Here is a 15,015-nt window from a genome sequence, read left to right on the forward strand (position 1 = left end):
TTTGATTTACATGTTTGATGTGATTAACAGATAGTTTGCACTGCTGCTTTGAGCTTTCCCATCAGCAATAGTTTGCCAAAACAGGAAAATAATAGTCTTCTCAAACTTCACATCATGCACCACAGTTCTTCAGTTTGATTGACTTCTCTCGAAAAACATTTTCCCATCTGTGAAACTAATAAACATTCAGCTTGATCGCAACACCTGAGGCCATCAAACTTCTCAGGAGATCATTTATGCTCCATGTGCAAGAGAATGGATAAGGAATGAACTGCTCCACATCTAATACATTCCTTGAGAACAGGGATAGACTAAATCCCTGATAAACTGCAGCATGTCTTGTATCTGAACTTGTATGTTGCATAAGTGCAAAATAGGTAATAACTTCTGCTTGTGGGGTATGATTCCTGCGCTATGAGAAAATCTAACAATGATCATATGATTGTCAGCAAAGATTGGGAAATAAGAAGGAAAACAACACATGTGCTACTGGACTTCTGCATATATGTTCAGTACAACTATAACTGCCCTTCAGAGGTATACTGCGGGGACTAGGTCTCGCGTTTTTGAGAAACTCAACCTAATCCACTGTAATTCTATGGTGAAGAACAACATGATTATCCTGTCACCACTAGTTACAGAAAGGTTCATGTTATATATGTAGCTTTTTCGAGAAAAACAATATGTATGTAGCTACAGATGAAGCCTTACAAGCAAACTGCGCAGGCATGGTGCAGGCCCATTTGCAAAGAGACAGATGTGCACCAGCTTAGCATAAGGGCTGAGCTCTCAAAATCTCATCTTGTATGCAATGCTACCTTTTTGTTGATAATTTACGCTAGTCTTCTCCGTTTCGAAAAATAATAAGTTACGCTAGTCTTCATCGTCATATTCTTGAGATCCCCAGAACTTGGAAACTTCCTTGCCAGGTAAAGCTACAGGAACTGAGGATCTCAGAAAGTCTTGGTAGTGTAACAGGCTGCCTCTGGTTGAACTACTCCCTGCAGTGACAATCCTACACCCGTCCACAGCCATGGCTGACACTGTGCTTCTCCCTCCTGATTTAACAGGCTCATCGCAACTCAATCTGTTCACCAAGTGGCCCGTCCGGGTTTCCCAGACATGGACCTGACCATCCCATGGCGCGCCCATCACTACCTTGTATGGATCCAAGTGAAGCAACGTCACAGGACCATCTGAATGCAGTTCTGCGACTGTGTGCTTGAGTTCTTGAGGCTTACGAATATCCCACAGAAGAGCCCTGTCCAGCAAATAATGATAGATAGGTAAGGTTTGCAACGCAGTCGAAGCTAGAAGCATGAAGAAAGCACTGATTGTACAGATATTGTGAGCTTACTTGTCTTTTATGCCCGTGCATATTAGCCATTCAGAGGGCAGCATCTCACAAGAAAGTATTCTTTGGTTACGAAGTGCAAGAACAGAAGCCTTCTTCATCGTCCTCAAATCAATTGCTGTCACTTCGGATCCAGCAGCAATGTAACAAAGGGATTCGTAGCATTTGATTGCAATCGGTGGACCACTTGAGTTAAGATGAGCACCCCCAACACATGATGATGAGACACTGGAAGGAGGTGCCATTGTGTCCCACACTTTCACCTGTGATGCAGTATAACAACGTGAAAAGCAACATACAAACAATAGAGCTTACCATGAGCATCAAATGGCTCAGTTGTGGACCACACAGAATATGTTAAACAATATTACTCCTATTAATGAAATATTTCAGATAAAGTTTTCTTCGATGTTCTATTACCTTTGTATCTTTGGAACTGCTGACCAGCAGGGAGGATTTATGCCTGAAGAGCAAAGAAGAAGCTCAATGATCGTGCTGATGGATCATGATTTAAGAAACCTTGGAAAGTATAGGAACCTTGCAACTGTACAAAAGCCATCGAAATGCTTTCCAGTTTGATAAATGGTGCGCTTGCACACACAAAAAATAGCCGACTAATAGTAGAATAAGCTCCATTCAGATGGTTTGACAGTACGTACCAAGCAACAGACAAAAGTGACAGTGTTTTTTCATGCCCATGCAAAGTTGATATTAGAGGGTGTTTTTTTGCTCTTGTATTCATAGACCAAAGGCGAATGGTGCAGTCTTCACCACCAGTTGCGAGTATTTTGCATTCACCGTCATCAAGCAATTTGTCAGCCAGAGCAGTAACAGGTCCTGAATGGCCCTTGTAACAGCGTGATTGGCCCTACATAAAAAGGTTATAAAATCACGCTTAGCACTAGCTTCTCAAGGAGTTAGGTATATAGCCTTTCAAAACCATACCCCACCGCGATGTGTTATTGTGACTGAAGATGTTAGCTAACCATCACATTATTTACAAAGATAATTTAGATGCATGACTGTAAAATTGCCCAGATTTTCTAATGACACTGCAAGGTTTCAACTTCATGAAATGCCACTGCAGAGTTGCCATATTTATAAGCATGTCCTTGACCGAAGAATTTCACTAGTATTGGATAAAAGTGCCTGTGTCTCCTACCTCCTCACCACCTTCCTGCTGCGGCACCTTCTCTCCAGCTCACCTTGCTGTCTCTGCAAGTTGTGTGGAGCACGACGCCATCTCTCCGCCCCCCTGCTCTTTGGGTCGGGGCTAATCTCAACAAATATGTACTCAGCCACATGACGTGTGTGGCAACGATGAGCCCTATGGCCATGTGTAATGCACTGACAGAGGTCAGGCCCCGAGTATGGAGGTTGAGGCGGGACAAGAAAGCCCATGTTGCACAAGGGAAGAGGAACATGAAGAGGATGACTGAGAAGAAGAAAGAGGATCCGCAGGGACATAAATGTCCAATTTGAGGTAAATTTGGACGAATGTCGTATTTCTGTTTACATTACAACTCTACAGAGACACATATCGAAGCAGAAACTGTGTGTTGGCATTTCCAACTGGGCACTTCAAAAGGGCATATATCCAAATATTCCTATTTATATACCTCGTGACCAGGAAGAGGCTGAACTTGGGAAGGAAGGACACGCTAGGATGTACGGCACATCAGCATGTTGGAGGCTCATGTGTAATTTCATGTCGAAAATCCCATACATGCAGTCAGCCAGGCTGGACAAGGAATGAAGGCCACTGCATAAGGGTTCCAGTCCCTAGAATATCAGATTCGCACTATGTATATCCTTCCGTATGAGTTTAAGAAGATTAGATCTACTTTATCTCTTGTTAGTTTACAGCAGGCTAGATCCGGCCTTGTCTCTAGCAGCCAGTATTACATAAGCGGCACCCCTCTTAACCAGAATTTTCTTCTCCATCCTCACCCCACTTAACTAGGTCTCCTGGTTACCATGCTTGAGTACCACTTTCTCACCGGCAACTAGTCCATGGAATCTAACATGTAAGCACACGGAGGGGCAGACAAGGCAGAGCAAGGGGTACTGCCGCATACCTTTGTTAGTAGTTAGTGAGGTTGGCATAAAGTTAAACGGCAGGTCAGGGTATACAGTGGCCGCTTCACAATGTCATGAATAGATACCACAAGCACAAAACAAGGAACGAAAGCAATTGCAGAAGAGAAAAGTTAGCACGTAGCCACGTATTATTATTTTCATATTTGAATTGAGACAAAGAGGAACCGATGTCCATCTAACAGCTAAGATTTCTTTTCAAGAGTTTCTATCATTTTAATAACTATATTTTACAGTCATTCAATGACCATAAGTAATACTCCCTCCGTTCACAATTATAAGACGTTTTGGATATCTCAATATGGACTACATATGGACTGAAATGGGTGAACAGGGACACTAAAATGCATCCATATACATCCGAATCAGAAAAATGTTAGAACACCTTATAATTGTGAATGGAGGGAGTAGCAATTAGTTTGTTTTTTATTATTATTCCTGTTTCAAGTACCTCTGCACTCATGTACAAAGTCAGTGATGTCATCATGAATGGTCATGTTGTATCCTCACAAAAAAAGGACGTACTCCCTCTGTAAAGAAATATAAGAGCATTTAGATCACTGCTTTAGTGATCTAACTCTCTTATGTTTCTTTAGAGGGAGTACATGTTGTATCAACAGGGTAATGTAACGTAGAAATGAGGTACCTTCCAGCAAAGACGGACTGTTCTATCTGTGCTTGAAGTGACTAATGCCATTTCATTTCTATGTGCATCACTTCGATACAATGGGGTGTCGATTAGTGGGAACAATCTGCAAAATGAACATAATAAGACATTCCTATCTCTGCGACTTTCAGCAGGCACAGTAATTTTTATACTGTGCAAAATAGGGGCATTAGTGGAAAGCCAATCACAGATAGAACTGTGAAACAATAAAAGTTTAAATTGTGAAATGAGGATACTGTATCCCAAACATAAACCAGCTAGTAATCATGAAAATGATTTGCAACAATTCCTCTCTGCTAGGAAAGAAGAAAATTAAGTGAAAGAAATGATACTGTAACAAGACGATAATGAAGTAAAAAAATGACATTGTCACCAAGACGTAACACAAACAAATCTACAAAGTCCAAAGATATAACCAAGGTACTGACTGAAGTGAAGTTGCCTATTTGTCTAACAAATGAAAGAAAAAATGAAGAAAAATAATATATAAAAGTCAGATAATGTCATTTGGTTCCAAGTAACATGTCAGTCATAACATCCTACTATACCAAACATAAGATGTTCAGTGAATGGGCATTATATAGTTTCATGCACCAACCATTAGAACCAAAAGTACAAACTGATGGAGAAGGTTGGGCAATCCATATATACTTCAAAATCCCTCTCACATGTGGCATGGGCAGAAAGAAAGCAAAGCAATTTATTTATTTAAATTGCAGAAGTCGAGACTTGAACCCAAGATGAGAATGAAGTAAAAACAAATCTACAAAATCTGAAGATATAACCAATGTACTGAGACTGAATGAAGTTGCCTATTTTTCTAACAAATGGAAGCAAAGATATAAAGCAAGACTAATACAACTAAAGTCAGATGAGGTCATTTTGTTCCAAATAACATGTTAGTCATAACATCCTACTAAATTCAGAAATTTTCTTTATGCGGGGATTCAAGAGTCATGTCCAAGACATAAAGTGGGGATGGATCTTAAATCCTAACATCTGTTACTCCCTCCGTCACAGTTTAGAAGGCACAGTTAAATTTACGTGCATTTCCATAATAGCCAAGGTTTAGGGCGCATTGCATTTATTTTTAGTAGCTAATTATTACTCCGATATACTATTTCTATATGCATGCGTAGTGTGAATGATATTTTTTAGCCCATCTCACAACCAATAGATAACCACCTAGGTCCCAGAGAATTTCTAAGCGCGCCTTCTAAACCGTGACGGAGGTAGTAGCACAGAAATGTACTATCTTTGATATTATTATAGGAATAGAAAAAAAAAAGGATTCAATGTTCACCCCTTGATTCCCCACAGGGTTGAGTACATGAAACTGACCCCCAAAAAAAAAACCTTGAACATCAGATAAGCTGACTAAAAAGTAACAAGATCTACAAATGTCTAAAGAGCAATGGTTATTTGCTTTATGGTTACCTCATACAAGTGATCCTCGCGCTATGGGTCCTGTAGGTTTCCACTAATTCCATGTCCAGACCAAGCCTCAATCTTTTGACTACTGGCCCCTGCACAGAGGAAATTGCACGGCATATGTTGCTTAGCACAAATAAGCTTTTGATACTGTAACAACCTGCATTACTTAAGCAGAAGAGCAAATCTGCTATATTAAAAACACATAATACTGTTGCATTTCACTCACTTGAGAGAACCAAACACCATTCCTATCAAGCATTAGATGGCTTGGTGTCGGCTCCGTGGGATCTAGATAATAAATAGATGATAAGGGATCATCAAATTTCATTTGATGTACTTCAGTGTGCCTCCGAATGTATAGTTCTCTAATCCCCAAAGCTCCACGAGGCACTTGTTGAAACGGCCATTGCCCCCTAAGCGTTCAAATGGTCATGATGCGATAAATAAGTGGGCAGTCAGATACATGTGTAGTTTCCAAAGTCTGAAAATACTATATAGCATAGACTCAAACATTAGATACAGTTATGTGAGTTCAGAAAAGGATTACACGACATTGATCAACTCGTAGAAACTGTAAAACTTGATGCAAAGCATAAAAGCGAACAAACGACCATCAAGCATTTGTAGTGGCATCAACGTAAAAGAAACATTCGCTGCCTGTCACTTTCAAATTGCATGCACCTTATTAGATAAAGTTCATATTGTGTAGACAGTGACAATTCCTCCACCTACATAATAGCTTTATCCAATTAAACTACCAAAAACTACTTTTCCTTAAAAAAGTTAGTCCAACAGAGTCAGAATATAAGTCATTTTGAATTGTATGAGTCCAATATTTCTAGGTTTGACTCTAGAATGAAAAATAACTAGCACCGACAACATCAAATTGATATCTTCAACATGTAATAGATAGACGTTCATAATGTATGATAGTACCTGAAACCCTAAACTTGAGCTCACTCTTAATGTACAAACCGCTCTCTTTTTTTGTGAAACAACATTTTTAAATTCAACATCAAGTTATCCAAAAAACGCCTTGAAAACTGTGTCAATGTCCAAAAAACACTATTGTTACGACGCATAGGGAGTATACCATAAACACCAACACTGTTGCTCCATATTTCAAATATTCTACTTTGCTGGAGAGATACAAATCAGACGATTGATAAGTCTGCAGCTTGCAATCCTAACAACCAAGATAACTAATAAAGTGCCACCAAACTGTGGACCCACGGACCCTCTGACAGTTTTATGATCAAGTTTACCTATCCAATGTCAACCAATCATATACAACAATGAAGATGACACTTGAAAGTCAATCTGAAAAATGACAGGATCTCCTCCCTTTCAGTCCATCCCAATAATTGATGTACCGTTCAATCGAGGCTTCCTCAGCCTAGCTGACACCCAAACCAGATGTTCTCACAAGCTTAACTCTATTTGCTCAAACAAGAAAATCATAGTAGAGGGTTCATAATTTTCCAGTCACAACCGTCGCCGCGGCACCAAATATGGCTGCAAATCAATTTTCCCCAATTTGTTAGCCACACAAAAGCTTCGTATCCCAATCATAACAGGAAACCGATCATTTGTAAACTCCGGGCACAAAGGTCCCAATCAACAGCACACGTCTACACCGTGCAATCACCAAAAGGGGGCAAACCTATTGGGCCTGTACAAATTGCCCTATACAGCTGAGTGTACTGACGCCTAAATCTGAATTCCCGAATCGGACGAGAGCGAGAGGAAAGAGGAAAGTGGGTGAAGGAAGAGACCTGTAAAGGTGGTACCATACGGCGTCGCAGTAGGCGGCGGCGCGCAACGGGCGGCAGGCCATAGCAAGGCTGGCGACGTCGCGGGCGCCGAGGTGGCGCGCGCAGTGGGCCAGCGCGTCGCCGTCGAGGTCGACGAGCGTCCGCCCCGGTAACGGCATCGACATCGCCGGCGAGCTGAACCCTAGAACGTATCACGGTGGCCACCGTCTCAGGCGCGCGGGGAAGGGGGGAGAGACGGCGGCGGCGGTTAAGTTTGCTCTTTACCTCTGGGTCTGTCCCCAACTGTCTACGCTCCCATCCGTGTTCCGCACCGTTCCTTTGACATCGGACATACCAGTATTTTTTTCTCCCCCACTGTGAAAATAAATCTAGAGACAATCTCTATTGCATGTATACCGTGTATAACGCGGCTGGACCCGGCGCCTATGACCGTCTCTAGCATACCCCTAAATCACCCCAACCGCAAAATAACCATCAGTTTATACTTTTAGACGAAAAATGACCCAAACAGAAACCTTAAACGTGTCTGACACTTAAAAAAAATTTAGGGGCGCGGTAAATCCCTCCTCCCCACCCACGAAAACCCAAGTTTCCCCTGCCCCGTTGGTGCCCTGTATCATGCAAAAGCGGTTGGCATGAGGGACATTTCAGCACGCGCGTTCCCCACATCCCCTCTAGTAGCCGCCTGATACGTCTTCATCGTATCTTCTTTTTCAAACACTTTTGTCCTTGTTTTTGGACTCTAACTTGCATGATTTGAATGAAACTAACCCGGACTGACGTTGTTTTCAGCAGAATTGCCATGGTGTTATTTTTGTGCAGAAATAAAAGTTCTTGGAATGACCTGAAAATCAACGGAGATTATTTTTTAAATATATAAAAAATATTGGCGAAAGAATCAAGGCCAGGGGGCCCACACCCTGTCCACAAGGGTGGAGGCGCGCCTACCCCCTGGACGTGCCCCCTGCCTCGTGGGCCCCCTAGTGCTCCTCCGGCCTCAACTCCAACTCTATATATTCGTGTTCGGGGAGAAAAAATAAGAAAGAAGGATTCATCGCGTTTTACGATACGAAGCCGCCGCCAAGCCCTAATCTCTCTTGAGAGGGCTGGTCTGGAGTCCGTTCGGGGCTCCGGAAAGGGGAATCCGTCGCCATCGTCATCATCACCTTCCTCCATCACCATTTTCATGATGCTCACCGCCGTGCGTGAGTAATTTCATCGTAGGCTTGTTGAACGGTGATGGGTTGGATGAGATTTATCATGTAATCGAGTTAGTTTTGTTAGGGTTTGATCCCTAGTATCCACAATGTTCTGAGATTGATATTGCTATGACTTTGCTATGCTTAATGCTTGTCACTATGGCCCGAGTGCCATGATTTCAGATCTGAACCTATTATGTTTTCATAAATATATGTGAGTTCTTGATTCTATTTTGCAAGTCTATAGTCATCTATTATGTGTTATGATCCGTTACCCCCGAGTGACAATAATCGGGATACTTACCGGTGATGACCGTATGTAGGATCGAAAGTATGTCTAGAGGGAGGTGATTAGACTACTTGACCAAATAAAAATCTAGCATTTTCCCAATTTTAAGTCTTGGCAGATTTTAGCAACTTAGCACAAACAATAATCAACCTACACATGCAATTCTAAGAGTATAGCAGCGGAATGTAAAACAATTGCATATGAAGGTAAAGGGAGGAGTTTGGAGGGAGCAAACGCAATGTAGACACGGAGATGTTTGGCGTGGTTCCGATAGGTGGTGCTATCGTACATCCATGTTGATGGAGACTTCAACCCACGAAGGTAACGGTTGCGCGAGTCCACGGAGGGCTCCATCCACGAAGGGTCCACGAAGAAGCAACCTTGTCTATCCCACCATGGCCATCGCCCATGAAGGACTTGCCTCGCTAGGGTAGATCTTCACGAAGTAGGCGATCTCCTTGCCCGTACAAACTCCTTGGTTCAACTCCACAATCTTGACGGAGGCTCCCAAGTGACACCTAACCAATCTAGGAGACACCACTCTCCAAAAGGTAATAGATGGTGTGTTGATGATGAACTCCTTGCTCTTGTGCTTCAAATGATAGTCTCCTCAACACTCAACTCTCTCTCATAGGATTTGATTTGGTAGAAAGATGATTTGAGTGGAAAGCCACTTGAGAAAGGCTAGAGATCAAGATTTATGTGGTTGGATTGGAATATCTTGACCTCAACACAAGTGTAAGTGGTTCTCTCTCAGAAAATGTATGTTGGAAGTGTAGGCATATTCGGATGGCTCTCTCCACGAATGAAGAGTGGGTGAAGGGGTATATATAGCCTCCACACAAAATCTAACCGTTACACATAAATCACCAAACTCGGTGGGACCGAATCATATAACTCGGTCAGACCGATTTAGTTCAAAATGTGAACGTTAGGATTTTCGGTGGGACTGATTCCATTAGGGTTAGGGCATAATGTAATCTCGGTGAGACCGATTACACAAACTCGGTGAGACCGATTATACAAACTCGGTGAGACCGATTACACAAACTCGGTGGGACCGATTTTGGTAATAGACAAACAGAGAGTTGGTCAGGCAAACTCAGTGGGACCGATTCGCTCATCTCGGTTAGACCGAAACGTTACGAAGGGAAAACAGAGAGTTTGCATTGCAATCTTGATGGGACCGATCGCTCATCTCGATTGGAACGAAACGTTACGAAGGGAAACAAAGAGTTTGCAATCCCATCTCGGTGAGACCAAAGTGACTAGGGTTTCTGGCAGTAGCTATGTCAAGTGAACTCGGTGGCGCCGGATAGAAGATTTTGGTGGGGCCGAGTTTGACTTTTGGTTTGGGACATATGTGGATATGAGAAAGTAGTTGAGAGTTTTTGGAGCATATCACTAAGCATTTTGAGCAAGCAACTCATTAAGCAACACCTCACCCCTTTTTAATAGTATTGGCCTTTCCTATGGACTCAATGTGATATTGGATCACTAAAAGTAAAATGTAGAGTCTTGTGCTTTGAGCTTGAGCCAATCTTTTGTCCTTAGCATTTTGAGGTGTCCACTTTCTAATTCATGCCATGTCAATCATTGAGCTTTCCCTGAAATATTTATCTTCAAGTAGCATTAGCTCAATGATCTATATGTTGTTAGGAATTACCAAAACCACCTAGGGATAGTTGCACTTTCACCGTAGTTTGAGGAGTTCATGTATTCACTATGTGTTAATGCTTTGGCCAGGTACTCTATTAAAAGGAGGCCTTAATATCCCTTAGTTTTCAATAGAATCCCGCTGCCATGGGAGGGTAGGACAAAAGATGTCATGCAAGTTCTTTTCCATAAGCACGTATGACTATATTCAGAATACATGCCTACGTTACATTGATGAACTGAAGCTAGTTCTGTGTCACCCTATGTTATAACTATTGCATGAGGAATCGCATCCGACATAATTATCCATCACTGATCCAATGCCTACGAGCTTTTCACATATTGTTCTTCGCTTATTTACTTTTCTGTTGCTATTGTTACAATCACTATAAAACCAAAACTATTACTTTTGCTACCGTCACTGCTACTATCATATTACTTTGCTACTAAATACTTTGCTGCAGATATTAAGTTTCCAGGTGTGGTTGAATTGACAACTCAGCTGCTAATACTTGAGAATATTCTTTGGCTCCCCTTGTGTCGAATAAATAAATTTGGGTTGAATACTCTACCCTCGAAAACTGTTGCGATCCCCTATACTTACGTGTTATCAAGAGTATTTTCGAGTGCTGTTGCCGGGGAGCATAGCTCTATTCTTTGAGTCACCTGGGATTTATATCTGCTGATCACTATGAAGAACTTGAAAGATAAAATAACCAAGATTTTTCCCTCAACTACGAGGGGAGGTAAGGAACTTCCATCTAGCTCTGCACTTGATTCACCTTCTGTTTTGAGTAAACTTGCGACACCTACTCCTGCTATTCATTCTGATATGTCGCATGTTATTGATGATACCACTTCTGCTTTGCATGATACTTATGATGAAACTACTTTTATGCTTGATAATACTGTGCCACTAGGTGAATTTCTTGATGAACAACTTGCTAGGCTTAGAGAGAATGAAATTATTGAAACTGATGATATTGATGAAAGTGATGATGAAGATTCTCCCCCTAGATATGAATTGCTTGTTGTTCCTGAGGGTTATGTAATGGATGAAGAAACTGCTAGGGACTTCTTAGCTTGCAATGTTAGATCTAATCTTAAGAAATTATTAGCTAAGCTTAAAGAAACATATTTGAATGCTAGAATGAAATATGACCCTACTTTTGCTACTTCACCTATCTTTATTAACGATAAGGATTATGATTTCTCTGTCGACCCTGAGTTAATTACTTTGGTTGAATCTGATCCTTTTTATGGCTATGAATCTGATACTGTTGTGGCACATCTTACTAAATTAAGTGATATAGCAATGATACGTCTCCAACATATCTATAATTTTTGATTGCTCCATGCTACATTATCTACTGTTTTGGACATTATTGGGCTTTATTATACACTTTTATATTATTTTTGGGACTAACCTATTAACCAGAGGCCCAGCCTAGAATTGCTATTTTTTTTGCCTATTTTAGGGTTTCGAAGAAAAGGAATATCAAACGGAGTCCAAACGGAATGAAACCTTCGGGAACGTGATTTTCTCACCGAACATGATCAAGGAGACTTGGACCCTACGTCAAGCAACCAACAGGGAGGCCACGAGGTAGGGGGCACGCCTACCCCCCAGGCGCGCCCTCCACCCTCGTGGGCCCCCTATTGCTCCATTGACGTACTTCTTCCTCCTATATATACCTACGTACCCTCAAACGATCAGATACGGAGCCAAAACCCTAATTTCACCGCCGTAACTTTCTGTATCCACGAGATACCATCTTGGGGCCTGTTTCGGAGCTCCGCCAGAGGGGGCATCAATCACAGAGGGCTTCTACATCAACACCATAGCCTCTTCGATGACGTGTGAGTAGCTTACCTCAGATCTTCGGGTCCATAATTATTAGCTAGATGGCTTCTTCTCTCTTTTTGGATCTCAATACAAATTTCTCCCCCTCCCTTGTGGAGATCTATTCGATGTAATCTTCTTTTATGGTGTGTTTGTTGAGACCGATGAATTGTGGGTTTATGATCAAGTTTATCTATGAACAATATTTGAATCTTCTCTGAATTCTTTTATGTATGATTGGTTATCTTTGCAAGTCTCTTCGAATTATCAGTTTGGTTTGGCCTACTAGATTGATCTTTCTTGCAACGGGAGAAGTGATTAGCTTTGGGTTCAATCTTGCGGTGTCCTTTCCAAGTGACGGTAGGGGCAGCAAGGCACGTATTGTATTTTTGCCATCGAGGATAACAAAATGGGGTTTTTATCATATTGCATGAATTTATCCATATACATCATGTCATCTTTCTTAAGGCGTTACTCTGTTCTTATGAACTTAATACTCTAGATGCATGCTGGATAGCGGTCGATGTGTGGAGTAATAGTAGTAGATGCAGGCAGGAGTCGGTCTACTTGTCTTGGACGTGATGCCTATATACATGATCATACCTAGATATTCTCATAACTATGCTCAATTCTATCAATTGCTCAACAGTAATTCGTTCACCCACCGTAAAATACTTATGCTCTTGAGAGAAGCCACTAGTGAAACCTATTGCCCCCGGGTCTATCTTCATCATATTAATCTTCCAATACTTAGTTATTTTCATTGCTTTTATTTTACTTTGCATCTTTATCATAAAAACACCAAAAATATTATCTTATCATATCTATCAGATCTCACTCTCGTAAGTGACCGCGTAGGGATTGACAACCCCTTATCGCGTTGGTTGCGAGGATTTGTTGGTTTTGTGTAGGTACGAGGGACTCGCGCGTAGCCTTCTACTGGATTGATACCTTGGTTCTCAAAAACTGAGGGAAATACTTACGCTACTTTGCTGCACCACCCTTTCCTCTTCAAGGGGAAACCAACGCAAGTGCTCAAGAGGTAGCAAGAAGGATTTCTGGCGCCGTTGCCGGGGAGGTTCGCGCAAGTCAAGATTTGACTCCCGACAACGAGCCATTTTTGGCGCCGTTGTCGGGGAGGTCTATGCAAAAGTCAATATACCAAGTACCCATCACAAACCCTTATCTCCCGCATTACATTATTTGCCATTTGCCTCTCATTTTCCTCTCCCCCACTTCACCCTTGCCGTTTTATTTGCCCTCTCTTTCTCTATCCTCCCTCTCTTTCTCTATTTGTCGTTTTATTTGCCCGTTCCTTGTTTGCTTGTGTGTTGGATTGCTTGCTTGTCATGATGGCTCAAGATAATACTAAATTGTGTGACTTTACCAATACCAACAACAATGATTTTATTAGCACTCCGATTGCTCCTCTTACCGATGTTGAATCTTGTGAAATTAATGCTGCCTTGCTGAATCTTGTCATGAAAGATTCGTTTTCCGGCCTTCCTAGTGAAGATGCCACTACCCATCTAAATAGCTTCATTGATTTGTGTGATATGCACAAGAAGAAAGATGTAGACAATGATATTGTTAAATTGAAGTTATTTCCTTTTTCGCTTAGAGATCGTGCTAAAGCTTGGTTTTCGTCTTTGCCTAAAAACAGTATTGATTCGTGGAATAAGTGCAAAGATGCTTTTATCTCTAAGTATTTTCCTCCCGCTAAGATCATCTCTCTTAGAAACGATATTATGAATTTTAAGCAACTTGATCATGAACATGTTGCACAAGCTTGGGAGAGGATGAAATTAATGATACGTAATTGCCCAACACATGGTTTGAAATTGTGGATGATTATACAAAAAATTTATGCCGGATTGAATTTTGCTTCTAGAAATCTTTTAGATTCGGCCGCGGGAGGCACTTCTATGGAAATCACTTTAGGAGAAGCTACTAAACTCCTAGATAATATTATGGTTAATTATTATCAATGGCACACTGAAAGATCTACTAATAAGAAAGTGCATGCGATAGAATAAATTAATGTTTTGAGTGGAAAGATGGATGAACTTATGAAATTATTTGCTAATAAAAGTGTTTCTTCTGATCCTAATGATATGCCTTTGTCTACTTTGGTTGAGAATAATAATAACCTTTGGATGTGAATTTTGGTGGTAGGAATAATTTTGGTAACAACACGTATAGAGGAAACTTTAATCCTAGGCCTTATCCTAGTAATTCCTCTAATAATTATGGTAATTCCTACAAAAATTCTTATGGAAATTATAATAATATGCCCTCTAATTTTGAATCTAATATTATAGAATTTATTACTTCGCAAAAGAATTTCAATGCTTTGATTGAATAAAAATTGCTTAAGATTGATGAGTTGGCTAGGAACGGTGATAGAATTTCGCTTGATGTTGATTCTTTGAAACTTAGATCTATTCCACCTAAGCATGATATCAACGAGTCTCTCAAAGCCATGAGAATTTCCATTGATGAGTGCAAAGAAAGAACCGCTAGGATGCGTGCTAAGAAAGATTCCTTCATAAGAGTGTGTTCTTCTAGTTTCCATGATAATAAAGATGAAGATCTAAAAGTTATTGATGTGTCCCCTATTAAATCTTTGTTTTGCAATATGAATCTTGATAATGATGGGACTGAATATGGTCCACCTTTACCTAGAAGGCGTCCAAAAATT

General features: G+C 41.0%; 1 protein-coding gene across 1 annotated transcript; it reads right to left on the reverse strand.

Annotated features, from left to right (window-relative positions):
- Positions 1-463: 463 nt before the first annotated feature.
- On the reverse strand, positions 464-7,638 carry LOC125542943 (uncharacterized). The gene is made up of 8 exons (XM_048706172.2): positions 7,328-7,638; positions 5,779-5,965; positions 5,556-5,644; positions 4,098-4,203; positions 2,014-2,222; positions 1,775-1,817; positions 1,358-1,617; positions 464-1,261 (listed from the first exon to the last, which is right to left on the reverse strand). The coding sequence occupies exons 1-8, from the start codon at positions 7,489-7,491 to the stop codon at positions 874-876; spliced, it is 1,446 nt and encodes a 481-aa protein (XP_048562129.1). The 5' UTR covers positions 7,492-7,638; the 3' UTR covers positions 464-873.
- Positions 7,639-15,015: the final 7,377 nt, after the last annotated feature.

Source organism: Triticum urartu, chromosome 3A (assembly GCF_056163025.1).
Source record: "Triticum urartu cultivar PI428250 chromosome 3A, HENAU_Tu73, whole genome shotgun sequence".
Lineage (NCBI taxonomy): Eukaryota > Viridiplantae > Streptophyta > Magnoliopsida > Poales > Poaceae > Triticum > Triticum urartu.